Here is a 16,943-nt window from a genome sequence, read left to right as displayed (position 1 = left end):
GGGGCATTTTCCCTTCAGTTTTGTCTTCAGCAAGTGAATTGCATGCTCAATCGGATTCAGGTCAGGTGATTGACTTGGCCATTGCATAACATTCCACTTCTTTCCCTTAAAAAACTCTTTGGTTGCTTTTGCAGTATGCTTTGGGTCATTGTCAATCTGCACTGTGAAGCGGCGTCATGCCCACGCCATGACACTACCACCACCATGCTTCACTGATGAGGTGGTATGCTTAGGATCATGAGCAGTTCCTTTCCTTCTCCATACTCTTCTCTTCCCATCACTCTGGTACAAGTTGATCTTGGTCTCATCTGTCCATAGGATGTTATTCCAGAACTGTGAAGGCTTTTTTACATGTCGTTTGGCAAACTCTAATCTGGCCTTCCAGTTTTTGAGGCTCACCAATGGTTTACATCTTGTGGTGAACCCTCTGTATTCACTCTGGTGAAGTCTTCTCTTGATTGGTGACTTTGACACATACACCTACCTCCTGGAGAGTGTTCTTGATCTGGCCAACTGTTGTGAAGGATGTTTTCTTCACCAGGGAAAGAATTCTTCAGTCATCCACCACAGTTGGTTTCCGTGGTCTTCCGGGTCTTTTGGTGTTGCTGAGCTCACCGGTGCGTTCCTTCTTTTTAAGAATGTTCCAAACAGTTGTTTTGGCCACGCCTAATGTTTTTGCTATCTCTCTGATGGGTTTGTTTGTTTTTTCAGCCTAATGATGGCTTGCTTCACTGATAGTGACAGCTCTTTGGATCTCATCTTGAGAGTTGACAGCAACAGATTCCAAATGCAAAAAGCACACTTGAAATGAACTCTGGACCTTTATCTGCTCATTGTAATTGGGATAATGAGGGAATAACACACACCTGGCCATGGAACAGCTGAGAAGCCAATTGTCCCATTACTTTTAGTCCCTTAACAAGTAGGAGGCACATATGCAAACTGTTGTAATTCCTACACCGTTCACCTGATTTGGATGTAAATACCCTCAAATTAAAGCTGACAGTCTGTCAAATTAAAGCACATCTTGTTCGTTTCATTTCAAATCCATTGTGGTGGTGTATAGATCCAAAAATGTTAGCATTGTGTCAATGTCCCAATATTTATGGACCTGACTGTATATACACCACCATTTGTAGATGCTATAACTTTCACGTAAACCAAATAATTTACACGTATTTGGATTTTTTTTTAGCAAAGACATGTCGCAGAATACATTTTGGCCTAAATTTATGGCGAAATTTGCTTTTTTTAAATTTTTTTTACAGGACATGTTTAATAGCAAAAAGTCAAAAACATGTTTTTTTCTGAAAATTGTCAGGTTTTTTTTGCTTATAGCGTAAAAAATAAATAACGCACAGTCGATCAAATACCACCGAAAGAAATCTCAATTTGTGGAAAAAAAGGACATAAATTTAATTTGCGTACAGTGTTACATGGCCGCTCAATTTTCAGTTAAAATAACGCAGCGCCGTATTGCGAAAAATAGCCTGGTCAGGAAGGGGGGTAAATCCTCTGGAAAGCAAGTGGCTAACTGGGGTAGCAGGTAGCAAGGGGTGTACAAATGCCTCTAAAAAACTGTTTTAGTTCCACTTGACATTTCAGACTGCTGTTCTTTAATGGTCTCTCTCGCCACTCATCCCAGATCTTGCATATATACAGTATGTGACCTGTTTTGCCCACCAAAATATTTGTACTTTTGTTCAGTCAGTCTTGAGATTCATATACCTTCCCCACACTGCACAGCCAAACAAATCACTCTTCTTTTTCCTGATTTTACTTTTCCAGCTTCCTGAATCAGCTTCATTCTGATTCAATAGAGATGATTATTATGTTGATCCATTCTCCAAGGAGCAAGGCTAGAGGTTGATGAGTGACAGGAATCTGAAATAGTATTGTCACCTGTTTGGCTGTGCATTGTGGTAGAGATGTGTAAATCACATCTCCAGGAAAACAGAATTACAATTCCTTTTAGAGGTAAAGCAGCTTATATGTATATGAATTTTACTTTGGGCTGTTTCCGTGGAGCACTTTAACCCTATATTCTTAGGTTTGCAATTAAATATTTCATGAAAGTCTTGTTTTAGAGTCCAAACTTTGTGAAATATAAATTAAATTAGTTAGTAAATATTTGAAAAATGTTGTTTACTACTTGTATGTAATATTTTTATTTCAGGAGTGGTCCCTTACAGAGTTTGTCATCCTCTTACACATTGTTACCATAAATGTCCAGCAGAGGGCAGCATTGTGCAAACACATGTTATACAGCCTTCTTGAAATAAAAGAAAAGGTTTAATGGATCAGAACCTTTAGTTAAACGAAAGTTCTTCAAGGGCTTAAACGTATTTAGAATTCAAGCTGAATTCTCCCTCTGTGGGCATGTAATGGACTACTACTTTAAGAAAATGGACTGCTGACATGCCAGGGCCACATTTTAGCCACAACCTGACCTCTGGTCATCATTAGACCTAACTGGACACAGACTGGCAAAGCTAATTGTATGTGTATGTGACCTAGTAAGCCAACATTGTTTGTAAGTCATGTGTTCTTTTGCAGGTTCATTTGCCAGCACTCTGCCCACTTACCAAAGGTCAGAGGTCATGTTGTTTATCATGGGAAAAGTGCCACTTCCTTCAGTGCATCATAGTATGGAACCTGGAAAAGCAGGGTAAGACTTGAGTCCAGCTTTACACTACGTTCTAAATGGAGTGTGTATGTTCTACAAAAACATACTAAAACATAAACTGGCTTCTGATCAAAAGTGTCCTTAGTGTGTTTTATAAGGGCTTTAAATGGTCTACACCAGCGGTTGTCAACTTACAAAGTGTAGATCTCAACTGTGGCCCCTGATAGATCCAAAGTGAAGCACATAATATTCATTATATGACAGTATACTGTCATAGAATTTAGATATACTAAATAAGACAATCAGAGACTGCAGACATGCAACAGGGTAATTAGAGACTGAAGACACACTACAGGAGACAGCAAGAGACTGGAGACATGATACATGAGATTGCTACTGATCATTCTCATTATAGCCTCTTTACAAATTAATGCTTCCACTACTGACTGCTGAGGTCTCTAAAGGAGATGCACAAAGCCATCAAGCAGTAAGTTGTGTGCTAGGGGTCTTCACCATGGCTTCGTGTGTAGACTACAGACATAATACAAGAGATGATCAGAGACTGCAGACATGATACCAGAGATGGTCAGAGACTGCAGACATGGTACATGAGGTGGTTAGAGACTGCAGAAAGGTTACAGGAGATGGTCTGGGACTGCAGGCATGATACAGGAGATGGTTAGAGACTGTAAACATGATACAAGAACTGGTCAGAGATTGCAGATATGGTTTACAAGTTGGTCAGAGACTGCAGGCATGGTATATGAGATGGCCAGAGACTGCAGACATGGTATATGAGATGGTCAGAAACTGCAGACATGATACAGGAGATGGTTAGAGACTGCAGACATAATACAGGAGATGGTCAGAGACTGCAGACATAATATAGGAGATGGTTAGGGGCTGCAGACATGATATATGAGATGGTCAGAGACTGCAGACATGATACAAGAGATGGTCAGAGACTGCAGATGTGATACAAGAGATGGTCAGAGACTGCAGACGTGATACAAGAGATGGTCAGAGACTGCAGACATGATGCAAAAGATGGTCAGAGACTACAGACGTGATATGGGAGATGGTCAGAGCCTGCAGACATGCTATAGCAGCTGTTGAACTCTGAAGAAATGCTTTAGGAAACAGTTCTAGACTGAAGATGCATTACATGAGCCTGCTAGAGGTTACTGCTATTACAGCCACTTTACAAATCAGTGCTTCCACATCTGTGCTCCAATCAGCACCCTTAAACTTCACACATGACATATTTGAAATTTCTCTCAGCAAGATTCATCATAAAGGATCAGAGGCAAAAACGGCACATAAGAGGAAAGGACTAGACTGCACAGAAAAGGTCAGAATGGTATGAAATAAACCAAACCATAAACTACTGAAATCCAGCCTACAATGTTCTTTCATTTGCCGGAGTGTGCACCACAACAAATCACTGACCTCAGATGCCAAGAGGGCTGCACAGTAAGTGCAAAAGCACCACATTGGGCCCCCAGGCTGCTTTTGGCCTTCTAACCTGTTTTTGTCCTCTTTCTAAACTGCTTAATACTTCCTATTGACTTGTAGGAATAGAAACGCAATTCTGACATAAAGAGCTTGAAACGCAGGCCCTAAGTCAGAGGTCATATCCATTGTAGCTGGCTGATTGGTGTTCCATGAGCTTGAAAGTCTTAGCTGGATCAAATGCATAACTAGAGAAGCAGACAACTTTATCGGTGCTCAACACACTGCAAGTAGTAGCCATACCATTGTTTTTTCTAACATGGGTCATAAATATTCCCTATTCGCTCCTGGCATTAAAAAAGGACCTGAACATAAAAAGTGAAGATTTAATATGTTATAGTGAACATTTAGAAATGATAATCATGCCTAATCATTACCCAGAAAAATCTACCTTTTGACTGGAATTCTTCCTGAAATGTAACCGCACTTCCTGGTATGTGAGGGTATGTGAGATTCATAACTTTATATCTAATTTTTGAGGTTCTGTGATGTTACTCTTGTGCGGCTCATGGTTTTCCTTGCTGGAGGCTTTGGCATGAGGAAGCAAAGCCCTGCTTCCACCAAGATGGCTGCCTACACACAGAGACACAGTGGGTTTGACTTACTAAGACTGGAAAGTGCAAAATCTAGTGCAGCTGTGCATGGTAGCCAATCACCTTCTAACTTCAGCTTGTTCAATTAAGCTTTGACACAAAACCTGGAAGCTGATTGGTTTATATGTAGGGCTGCACCAGATTTTGCACTCTCTCCTGTTTTAGTAAATCATCCCCAATGTAGAACAAGGCATGGTAAGTCAATACAGTGGAAAGATCAGCTGATGGGAAAGTACAGGCAATACCGGTGACTAGACTTTAGTCCACTTCCTGTCTGTTTTAGAAACAGCTTCTACATTTCAGTTCATCTTTGAACTAAAAATTCAAAATATTAAAGACATTTTTTTTTCCCACAGAGAAAACAGAAATCGTCTGATTCAGGTCATGCTTCTGAAGTCACTTCTTCAGGTACTCCTCATAGGTTACATTGATGAATAGATACATTTTTTTGTTGCCTAATGAACTGTTTATCTGCCTATTACTGCATTACAAGTGGCGACTGAATAAAGGCTAAGTCCAACTTTTTAAAAAAAATAATAAATGCTCATATTTTTGCAGTTAAAAAAAATGAGCCTTTATTATTTTTTTTCTGGAGCCTGCAGAGCATTGCAGCCACAATCAGCAGATCACAGGTGCAATGTCAGGCTCCTGTAGAATTTCATTATAGTTGTCCGCCCATATCTCCCGTACGAGGAGAAAGATCGGTGAAGTACAAGAGCACTCGCCAGCACTCATTCAGGTAATTGAGAAATACAAACCATTTGCTACAATGGCAGATGGTAGTTGTAGTTCATTAATTCACACAACTCCCGGAATAAACGATGCGGCCATGTGGGCAGAGCCCCACACGGCTGTGCTCTTTTTATATTTTGACAGTGGTTGCGGAGAGAAGATCTCCCGCCCACTGTCACAGCAGGGTATTGGAGGGGTGCAGGCAGCTTCTCTTTGGTAACAAGTTACACGCTAAATACAGGTGTCACATGTTACCAAAGGTGAACTTATCTTTTAAGGCCCTGTTTACCTTCATGCACATGCATTGCAGTGATGTCCCACTAGCTGCATCTTTGATAAAGCTGTTAAAAAACACATTTATAATAAACAGTGATATGTTTTAGAAGTGTGTTTAGTACTTTACTTGGTTAGTGCTCTGAAGCAAGTGAAGTATATTTGAAATTAAAATGGTACTAAACCCATTGAAGTGATGGTTTCCGAAAACAGTTACATTTAAGTTATGCCATGAATGAAAACTGTCACAGTTGCTTGTACTCTCAATCAAACCATCAATTGATAAAGGATAGGAGGGTTTAGTTCCACTTTAATTAAATGGAAATTGAACTCATTAAATGGTTTCTTATATGTCTCAGTGACAGTCCCAAAACTAGGAGTGTGCATCTAATAGTTCATAACTTCAGCACAAATTGATGCTCTTATGGTTCGAGATATTGTATCCTAGAACATTAATTTACATATGCCAACTAGCTAAAATAAACAGAATAGAAATATAAAAATATAGAATTAGTTGAAAGACAGTACCATCAGGAGAAAGCATTGTTTGTCCCCAAAAGGCCAATATGTATCACATCATTACATAAGTCATTTATGAATCAAAAAAATCTCTTAGATTGTAAGCTCCCAGGATCAGGCCCTCCTAACCCTCTTGTATTGAACTGTGTTGTCTCCCATTATATTGTAAAGTGCTGAGCAAACTGTTGGCGCTATATAAATCCTGTATAATAATAATAATAAAATGAAATGAGTGTTCTGGTCTATATGTGGTAAATAGGTGAGACAGGTGAAGGGGTAAATCAAGCTATTGCCAGTATCTACATCACAAACAAGTAGAGGGGTAGTAGCTAGTTTTATACTACGTCACCCTACTTTTAAAGAAACACTGTGACCTTGCTTATATGTAGCAAGGTGGCATTGTCCATGCAAAGGCCCTTCAACCCCCCCATACCCCTTACCTCTGCCTTCTTGCAGATCCTTCGTTGCAGCCAGCCCTAAATTCACCAGTGTCAACGACCAGCAGGAGCAGTGATGCCACTGCCTTGCTCATGTGACAATGCTTGGTTTTATTGGCTGTTAGACCCAAGCATTGTCATAGGGGAAAAAGATAAATATGCTTTATATCTCCTAGATTGTAAGCTCGAAAGAGCAGGGCCCTCAATCCCCTCATGTTTTGCATTGTATTGGTATTGTTCTGTCACATGTTCTGTCCCCCTTTGTAATGTACAGCGCTGAGCGAACTATTGGCGCTTTATAAACACTATATAATAATAATATCTGAAAGCACTAGGTAGTGTTGCTGGTTGAGGCAGAGGATGCAGCAGAGGGGGAACGCAGGTAAACTGAACACTTGGTGTTTTGGGGGGAGTAGCCTTTGCAGCGACACTGTCACTTTGCTTTGCTAATTTAGAGAATGCATTTTAAAGATCTGTGACAGATCTTTCAGAAAAAATTGAAGGCAGGCAACAAACATTTGTAGACATTTTTTAGGATTGCGTCTGTTCACCTTCCAGATTTTGCGGTGCATTCAGACGTGCATTTTCTCCCCTGCGTGCACAATCTGTGTTCAGTAAATGGCTTGGGCTGTAATTATCTAATTATTACGGTTCACCTTGACCTGAAGTTTTCAGAGCAAAAATAAGAAAGGTTTTGAATAGATTGGGGGTGATCAAAATTCCTGTCAGTTTTGTTGTTTGAGTCCCATTGGAAAGATTACCCTTGAAGTGACAGGAAGTGAGAGGGTCTCCTTCCAAATTAAGTGAAATCCTGTTTTAGACCTGATTGGAGATTTTTCCCTCTATTGCACACTTGAAGACAGCTCAAAATTTTCGATTTTTCCATCACTTTAAAGTAACAAAGACGTCAGTAGGACAAAAAGGCAGAGTGAATCTCTGGGGACACAGACCGTGACCATTCCCTACTGAGTGGCTCTGTCTAGTGCTGCACCACATTTGCAAAAAAAAATAATAAAAACGTTGCGGACGGCCTCCACCTACAATGCATGTGTGCCATGGTCTCATTCAGTCCTATGGTTGGAGCTGAACTCCACTGGATGACTGGGGGCCACCATAAGCTCAAACCAGCCATAGAAATGAATGCATAGGCATATGGCCAAGCTGGGACTTTTAACTTACAAAGACAGAACAGCTGAGATCTCTTAAGTTTGACCAAATGTAAGTAGATTTCTCTGCGGGTTACACTATGGGGGTAAGCTTTAATTGACAACTAAAGGTGAAATTGTCCTTTAAGGCAAATAAAGTAATTCCAGATAGTATTACATACAACAGTAAATCAGATTTCAGATGACTGTGGTTAGCAAAAGAGATATTTTCTGATCAATATCTTACAGATTACTTCCATTTTTATATTGTTCATTTCTTTTTCTTTGCATTAATTGCTTTGTCTCCTCCTGAAATTGAAAGGTGTCCCTGGGCTTCCAGTGTACCAATATGCTGACCGCGTTACCCAGCTCTTTCCTTGACCCGCTGCTTTCCTCCACCTTGATGGAAGACGCTGAGCTCCGACTGTTTGTACTGGAGATTCTCATCTCATTGATAGACCGCCATGGGAACAGGCGCAAGTTTTCCACCATCAGGTACCACAACATACTGAATGTTATACTGAAGGTACTCAGGCACATTTTCATCCCTGTCTCTTTTTTTAACAACCCTGATGATTTAAACATGCATTAAAGTACATTTATCCTTTAAAAAGCCCCCTGTCCTGCAACCCCCTTTGCCTTATACTTGCCTATCCTTGCTCCTCTGATATCTTTGCTGTGTAGCCCACTGGACGTGCCACAGCCACTGCTACATTTATTCGTATAAAGAAACCAAATATTATGGGACAGCTGGGCTGATTCAAAAATCTAAATGTTCAGTCTTAAATTAGTTTAAATGACAAAGCAGGCTTACTTTTTAAAGATTAATATCCTGTTTGTGCTGAAGACTGCGCTGGACTGACTGAATCAGTCACTGATCATAGGTGGGTGATTGTGTGGGTGGGTAGGGAGATGCCCCTCCAGTAGCTTGTGCCCTGTGGTGGACATGGGCGGTAAACCCTCTTAAGGTCTTAACCTCCTCGGCGGTATGATTCTTTCCGATTTTTTGTGCTGAAAGCGGTACCATTTTTTTGCATGGAAATATGTAGTTTTTTATTGTAGGCTGTAATTTTTAGGAATAACTCACTGAAATCTGTCCGAACAAGAGTCTAGTAAACATTCCGGATATGATAAAACTTGAAACACAAAATCATAAATTAGAATTTAATAAATAATCATAAAAAAATAAAAACATAATAATAATAAATTTAATTCAATAATATAATCAAACCAAAAACACTGAAATTTGAAATACAGAGGCAAATTCGCACATCGCTGAGCAAAGTCGCAAAATCGTTTTCAGTGTCTGATGACGAATTTCCCCACGAATCATTATCACTCAATTCTGCAAGTGGTTCTGATTTACTATCGCTGTTCTCTAGCCGGTTTAAAACCGCTTTTGACCTAAAGGGACGCTTTTTGGACGCCATGGACTTTTCTAAGTTTCCAGGCAGAAAGAATAGTCAAAATGCAGGCAGGGCACAGCACAAAGCAGTAGGGACAAAATATATGTGAAATGCATTGAAACAGCAATGACAGCAAAAATTACATTTTTTAAAAATTTCAAATTTCCCACCGGTTCCGGCGCCCGTACGTCCCAATGCCACAGGGACCAGAACACGGAAGCCGGATGCCGGCATCGGCCGGAGGAGATGTCCGGGGATGCTGCCGGGGACACATCGCGGGAGCGAAGGACAAGGTAAGTGCTGCAGGGACCCCCTGAGCAACGCCGCATGGTAAGCCCGAGTGTAGCTCAGGGTTACCGCTCTTGGTATTGAAATTTTACCCCGAGCTACACCGGGAAAACCGCTAAGGAGGTTAAGGCAGTGGTGTATTTTGGTTTTGTGCTGTCCTAAGCAATACTAAAATCTCAACTCACACACACACATCATGCAAGAGAGAGAGAAAGAAGAAGAAGGTAAAAAAAAACAATGTGTTCTCCCAGTGCTCACCTTCACAACTCCCTGGAATGAAAGCAGCTGGCCATCCCTGAAGCCATGGTCAGGAAAGCCCAGTGTCGTCCTTGTGCACTGAGCTCAGCCATTTACCCGGACATAACAAGATGGTTGCGAGCGCACTTAAAAGTACAAAAAGCTGCTGAGCACTAAAGGTAACCAATAAACCTCAAACAGACAAGATAAAATAAAGTGCAGCGCTAAAACTAGGTGCATAAAAGCAACAAGATCAATCAAATATTAAAATAAGTAAATTAAAATATATATAGTTTATAAGAGACTGTTAGTGCAAAAAAGGAATCCTGTGATCCTCTAAGATTCAGTGCTTGTGCAATCAGGTGTGGGAGAAATGCGCACTCACCGGAACGCATAATATAATGTGCATTGATTTATAAAATCCTGATGTCATCAAGGTCATCCAAATCTGGGCAGGAATACGGTTAAATCCCTCACTTGATAGGTGTGGATCCTAGGGCTTCTGAAGTAAACTGAAAAGATGCTAGAGATCCCTTTAAGGGATGGACGGGTCAGCTCACCAGGTGTATAGGGGCTCCATCTCTGGAGACTGGATACTGGGTTATCGTAAAGTCCTTTTCTTGGGGTTATTAGGGAGCCGGGATGAGATATTCAGAAACAACAGATTATCCGGGCATACAGCATGCTCAGATGCTTCAGCGGACACCGATTTTCATCCCAGAATACAGTTATCCGGACATCCCTGGGAATGAGAGTTGGCCTACACCCTCCAGCAGCCCGCAGACTCTCTCGGATCCCATGTGGCGGAGCTCATGCAGTGCCTCACCTAGTCCCCATCCTCTGTCACCTGCCACGTGTGTCCCTTCTTCAGCCCCCCCTGAAAATTGCTGCCCAAGGAAAATGTCTTATTTGCCTCACAGTAAATACCCCCCCCCCGTCTTAAGGTAATTTCCACATGTAGACTTGGAATGATAGGAAAGAAGGAGCACCCAATGTCTAAAAGAAGGCAAGCTTGATGGTAGATTAAGAGGCGTTTATTGAGAATAGCGACAAGTATATCAAGCCAACGCATTTTGGGCTGTTGCTGCATGATAATTATAGGAATGATTCCCACACTGATTATATATTTGACCGGTTTCAGAGCAATGAGCTGCCCCTGGAACCTCAGCTGTTACTCTCCGAAACCTGGCAAATATACACTGCTCAAAAAAATTAAAGAAACACTTTGAAAACACATCAGATCTCAATGGGGAAAAATCTCCTGCTGGATATCTATACTGATATGGACAGGGTAATGTGTTAGGAATGTAAGGATGCCCCATCATTTGATGGAAATGAAAATGATCGACCTATAGAGGACTGAATTCAAAGACACCCCGAAAATCAAAGTGCAAAAATGATGCAGCAGACTAGTCCATTTTGCTGAAATGTCATTGCAGCAACTCAGAATGGTCCTCAGTAGTTTGTATGGCCTCCACGTGCTTTAATGCACGCCTGACAACATCGGGGGAGGCTCCCAATGAGATGACGGATGGTGTCCTGGGGGATTTCCTCCCAGATCTGGACCAGGGCATCACTGAGCTCCTGGACAGTCTCAGGTGCAACCTGGTATCGTTGGATGGACCAAAACATGTTAAAGGCAGCATAACGTTCTCCATAGCTTCTCTAGACCCTTCACATGTGCTCAGGGTGAACCTGCTCTCATCTGTGAAAAGCACAGGGCGCCATTGGCGGAGCTGCCAATTCTGGTGTTCAATGTCATATGCCAATCGAGCTCTGTGGTGCCGGGCAGTGAGCACAGGGCAGACTAGAGGACGTCGGGCCCTCAGGCCACCCTCATGAAGTCTGTTTCTGATTGTTTGGTCAGAGACATTCACACCAGTGGCCTGCTGGAGGTCATTTTGTAGGGCTCTGGCAGTGCTCATTCTGTTCCTCCTTGCACAAAGGAGCAGATACGGGTCCTGCTGATGGGTTAAGGACCTGCTACAGCCCTGTCCAGCTCTCCTAGAGTAACTACCTGTCTTCTGGAATCTCCTCCATGCTCCAGAGACTGTGCTGGGAGACGCAGCAAACCTTCTGGCATTGGCACGTATTGATGTGCCATCCTGGAGGAGTTGGACTGGCTGTGCAACCTCTGTAGGGTCCAGGTATCACCTGGGGTGCATCATTTTAAAGGGTGTCAATTTTAATAATAATGCTGCGATACACCCTCCCACAAAAGATATTTAAAGTGACATATATATAAAATGCTGTGCCAACATACAAAATAATTCCAAAAAGTTAAAAAACAAACAAGTGCATCAAATATTGCTACACGGTGGCAATTGTAATTAGATGTGATTCCCCAACCAAGGACATCAAAGTTATAAGTCCACTTCCAAAAAGTTCAATTAAAGAGTGCAAAGCTGGAAAGTCTAATGGAAGGAGTGGCGATAACGTGGCTGAGGGTGACCAGAACAACCCAAAGTATTGTTAGACCATTTGCCTTAACAAGCAATGGTCTATGGATTTGGTAAGCTGCAGACCTCGAGAGTCTGTCTCACTAGCACTGGATGACCATTAGAAGACTTTTCAGCAATTGAACTTTGATGTCCCTGAATGGGGATCACATCTAATTACAATTGTCACTGTATAACAATATTTGATGCACTTGTTTGTTTTTTAATTTTGTTGAATAATTTTGTATGTTGGCACGGCATTTTATATATATGTCTCTTTAATTATTTTTCACAGGAGGGTGTAGCGCTGCATTATTATTTAAAATTTACATCCTAGGCTTAGTATCACAAGTCTTTTTGATGTGAGTGGCTGCATTAGGGGGTGGGGTCTTAAATCTCAGAGCTTCATTTTAATTTCAGTCTAATTTTATAGGGTGCCTAGTCATAAAAAAGATTGAGAAACACTGTGTTAGTGTATCTAAACCTGCTAGTTACTTAACACTCCTGATAATGCTGCTGTCCCTTGGTGCCCCATGTGCTCCTTCATCCATAGTAGGGGCACCCAGAGTGGTGAAAACAGCTTAGAAAAAGAAAACTAATGCAGCTGCCATATGATTGGTAAGCTGAAATATTTTAAATTTTTAACGTGCATTAAATTCTTGCAGTCTGGGGGATGGGGATCACTGCAGGGGTATTCTGGACTTCAACTTTAATGCATAACTCAAAAGCAATGTAATAAAAAATTTAATACATTGCAGTTTACAGTCCTTAGATTTGGTGGCTGCATTAGATTTCATTTTTTTTAATTTTATTTTCACCTGGTCATCCTGCCAGCAACACACTTTCTGTCAGGGTGACAACACTCACCCACTGCACTGTATCTAGGGCAGAGGTGGTGGTTATCACCCAGGCTAGACTCCACACACATCTTCCTCTCCTACTCTCTATTAAAAGGGGTACGGGGATAAGTCATTATCCTCTCCTACTCTCTATTAAAAGGGGGACCAGGATAGGTCATCATCCTCTCCTACTCTTTATTAAAAGGGGGACCGGGATAGGTCATCATCCTCTCCTACACTCTATTAAAAGGGGGACCAGGATAGGTCATCATCCTCTCCTACTCTCTATTAAAAGGGGGATGGGGATAAATCATCATTCTCTCCTACTCTCTATTAAAAGGGGGACCAGGATAGGTCATCATCCTCTCCTACTCTCTATTAAAAGGGGGACGGGGATAGGTCATCATCCTCTCCTACTCTCTATTAAAAGGGGGACAGGGATAGGTCATCATCCTCTCCTACTCTCTATTAAAAGGGGGACCAGGATAGGTCATCATCCTCTCCTACTCTCTATTAAAAGGGGGACAGAGATAGGTCAGGGGTGGGCAAACTTTTTGACTTGAGGGCCGCAATGGGTTCATATATTGGACCCGGGGGCCGGACCAAGAGTAGATGAATGATGTGTATGTGTCATCCATAGTAAGTATAGTAATATTCCCCCATAGTAAGCATAGTAATTAATCCCCCATATAGTAATTCATCCCCCATAGTAATTCATCCCCCATATAGTAATTCATCCCCCATATAGTAATTCATCCCCCATAGTAATTCATTCATCCCCCGTAGTAATTCATCCCCCATATAGTAATTCATCCCCCATATAGTAATTCATCCCCCATAGTAATTCATCCCCCATATAGTAATTCATCCCCCATATAGTAATTCATCCCCCATAGTAATTCATCCCCCATATAGTAATTCATCCCCCATATTGTAATTCATCCCCCATATAGTAATTCATCCCCCATATAGTAATTCATCCCCCATAGTAATTCATCCCCCATATAGTAATTCATCCCCCATATAGTAATTCATCCCCCATAGTAATTCATCCCCCATATAGTAATTCATCCCCCATATAGTAATTCATCCCCCATACTAATTCATCCCCCATATAGTAATTCATTCCCCATAGTAATTCATCCCCCATATAGTAATTCATCCCCCATAGTAATTCATCCCCCATATAGTAATTCATTCCCCATAGTAATTCATCCCCCATATAGTAATTCATCCCCCATATAGTATTTCATCCCCCATAGTACTATTCCCCCCCAAGTAGTAAGCCAAGTCCCCCCTGTGTCAATTCACTTACCTTTGCTCCGCGCGGTCCTCTCGCCGTGTTCCCGCGCCGTTCCGGTCTTCAGGGCGGATTGTGAGAGGAGCCTAGCTCCCCTCACGTTCGTCACGCTGCCCCGCCTACACACATCCTGACAGCCAATGTTTGCCTGCCCTGGCTGCGGGCCGGATTAAAAGGTCCGCCGGGCCGTAGTTTGCCCATTGCTGGGATAGGTCATCATCCTCTCCTACTCTCTATTAAAAGGGGGACAGGGATAGGTCATCATCCTCTCCTACTCTCTATTAAAAGGGGGACCAGGATAGGTCATCATCCTCTCCTACTCTCTATTAAAAGGGGGATGGGGATAGGTCATCATCCTCTCCTACTCTCTATTAAAAGGGGGACAGGGATAGGTCATCATCCTCTCCTACTCTCTATTAAAAGGGGGACCAGGATAGGTCATCATCTTCTCCTACTCTCTATGAAAAGGGGGACAGAGATAGGTCATCATCCTCTCCTACTCTCTATTAAAAGGGGGACAGAGATAGGTCATCATCCTCTCCTACTCTCTATTAAAAGGGGGACCAGGATAGGTCATCATCTTCTCCTACTCTCTATGAAAAGGGGGACAGAGATAGGTCATCATCCTCTCCTACTCTCTATTAAAAGGGGGATGGGGATATTAACAGTATACACATGAAAGATAACCGTATATCGTAATTGTACAGTACAGCGCGCAGGAATTGCTTCCTAGACCATGACTTAAATGCCTTTACTTTCAGATGATTGGACTTGCACTGTAATGTCCACCTTAAGGCAAATATTAACTATACCTGTTGCTCCCACTCCCAAGTGCCTGCAGCACACCTTTGCTAGGTGAAAATCTTCCCTTGAGGGGTACTCACAGAATGGATACAGACTGTGGTGTGGTCAGTGTATCCAGTATGAAGGAATCACAGTACCCAAGGCGCTAACCAAGTTCCTGTGGCTTCTGTATCAGGCAATGGTATAGCTTGTGTCATTGGCAGAACCAGCCTCTTCCCCCACTCTCCATTCTGAAACCCCCCCATGTGCCTGCAGCAGCCAGTGGGAGAGGAGGGAAGCTGGCAGTGCTGCGGGAGGGGAGCACACAGGAAAACCCAGGCAGCAGAAGGAGAAGGATGGTGCACTCGGAGAACAGTCAGTAATGTAAAGGGGGCTGTGATGTGAAGGGGACTGCACTGTAATGTAAAGGGGGCTGTGATGTGAAGGGGGCTGCACTGTAATGTAAAGGGGGCTGTGATGTGAAGGGGACTGCACTGTAAATGGGCACTGTGATATAAAAGGAAATGTACTGTACTGATTACAGTGTTCCCTTACAGTGCAATCCCCTTTATATCACAGTGGCTCTTTATACTACAGTGGCCCTAGCAATTACAGCCCCCCTCCCAATTACAGTGCCCATTATAATCATGCCCTTTCTCTCTCTCCCACAATCCTACCTTTGGCAGGGCAGAAGCAGGATTCAGCCTGTGTGTCCTCTCCAAGGTCTCTGGCCCTGCCAACAATTTCATCCTATCAGCAGGGCAGAGGGTGGGAGGAGCTGCGTGTCTGGATGGGATGATGGGAGCTGCCCAAATTATCATGTTCACAAACAAGTAAAAAGTTAAAGTCTAGATGAATGTGACAACTACTACTATGTATATCGGGGGCCATATTTAAAAAGTTTGAAATAATATTTTGCTTTTTTTGTAAATTTTATTGTAATTTCTTGATTATTATAAAACTTCTCTGTCCCAAGTTCCTTCCTCATTGCAGAACCTTTAAAATTGTGTAAATGTATTAGGTGCAGGCAAGCAGAGTGATAGTAAGGGAGAAATTCTGCATACATGAAAAGCAATGGTTATGCTGATCATTATAGCTGGGCCATTACTTGCACATGAGATGGGATTGTGTAAGGTGGCTGATGAGTACTCTTCAGTCCTACTTAAACTGCCCATTACCTACCCAAAGAACATGATGTCACCTCCAAGGAAGAGACTTCCATTGTGAGTCTAGTATAGTTCCAGGTATCCCTGTATATTAGAATGGCCAGAAAACATGATGCCACTGGTGAGTTCAGGTAAGAGACAACTGACTCTGTTTCCAATGTCATTCTAGTACAGTCCCGGATATCTCTGTCCTGAATCTGAAGGTGGACAAGTGTTCAAGGCCGGATACGCTGTTTATGAAGAAGGTATGATTGTTTTTATAATGTGCATTATTAACCCCTTCATAACAAAGGTAATACAAATCCTAACATCTGAACACAGCTTTGCAAGTATGACAAATGTTAGTAAAACTGTACATATCATCACAATTAGTTATTCAGAATAATTATACCTTTTTTTTTATTCAGGACAAATTGAGATTTCATTTGATGGCAAATGATAATGGATATCTTCTGATTTCTTTTTTATTATCAAATGAAAACTGGCACAAAATGGTAAAAAAAAATGTAAAAAAATTAATAGGATATTTTTTGCTATTACCATAACCTATCATCAAAGAAGAACCCAAAACACATTGCCCTGCCCGTGACGATAGCAGCGATGCCACATGTGTGGTTGTTATTTGTTGTTCATACCTGTAGTAGAAACA

At 41.9% G+C, this 16,943-nt stretch overlaps 1 protein-coding gene across 2 annotated transcripts in view; it reads left to right on the top strand.

Annotated features, from left to right (window-relative positions):
* The window catches only part of LOC149453567 (protein EFR3 homolog B), a 374,541-nt gene that overhangs the window by 309,771 nt on the left and 47,827 nt on the right, over positions 1 to 16,943 (top strand). For both annotated transcript variants that reach the window (XM_089688184.1, XM_089688185.1), the window contains exons 11-14: positions 2,557 to 2,668; positions 5,088 to 5,139; positions 8,160 to 8,332; positions 16,464 to 16,539. In XM_089688184.1, the coding sequence (XP_089544310.1) occupies positions 2,557 to 2,668; positions 5,088 to 5,139; positions 8,160 to 8,332; positions 16,464 to 16,539 (413 nt within the window). The remainder of the gene's footprint in view (positions 1 to 2,556; positions 2,669 to 5,087; positions 5,140 to 8,159; positions 8,333 to 16,463; positions 16,540 to 16,943) is intronic.

This window comes from Staurois parvus, unplaced genomic scaffold (genome assembly GCF_062004578.1).
Source record: "Staurois parvus isolate SC_StPar_1 unplaced genomic scaffold, SC_StPar_1.0 ptg000448l, whole genome shotgun sequence".
NCBI classification, from domain to species: Eukaryota; Metazoa; Chordata; class Amphibia; order Anura; family Ranidae; genus Staurois; species Staurois parvus.
Note: the sequence above shows the minus strand (reverse complement) of the source record. Positions and strands in the feature narration are given on the sequence as shown.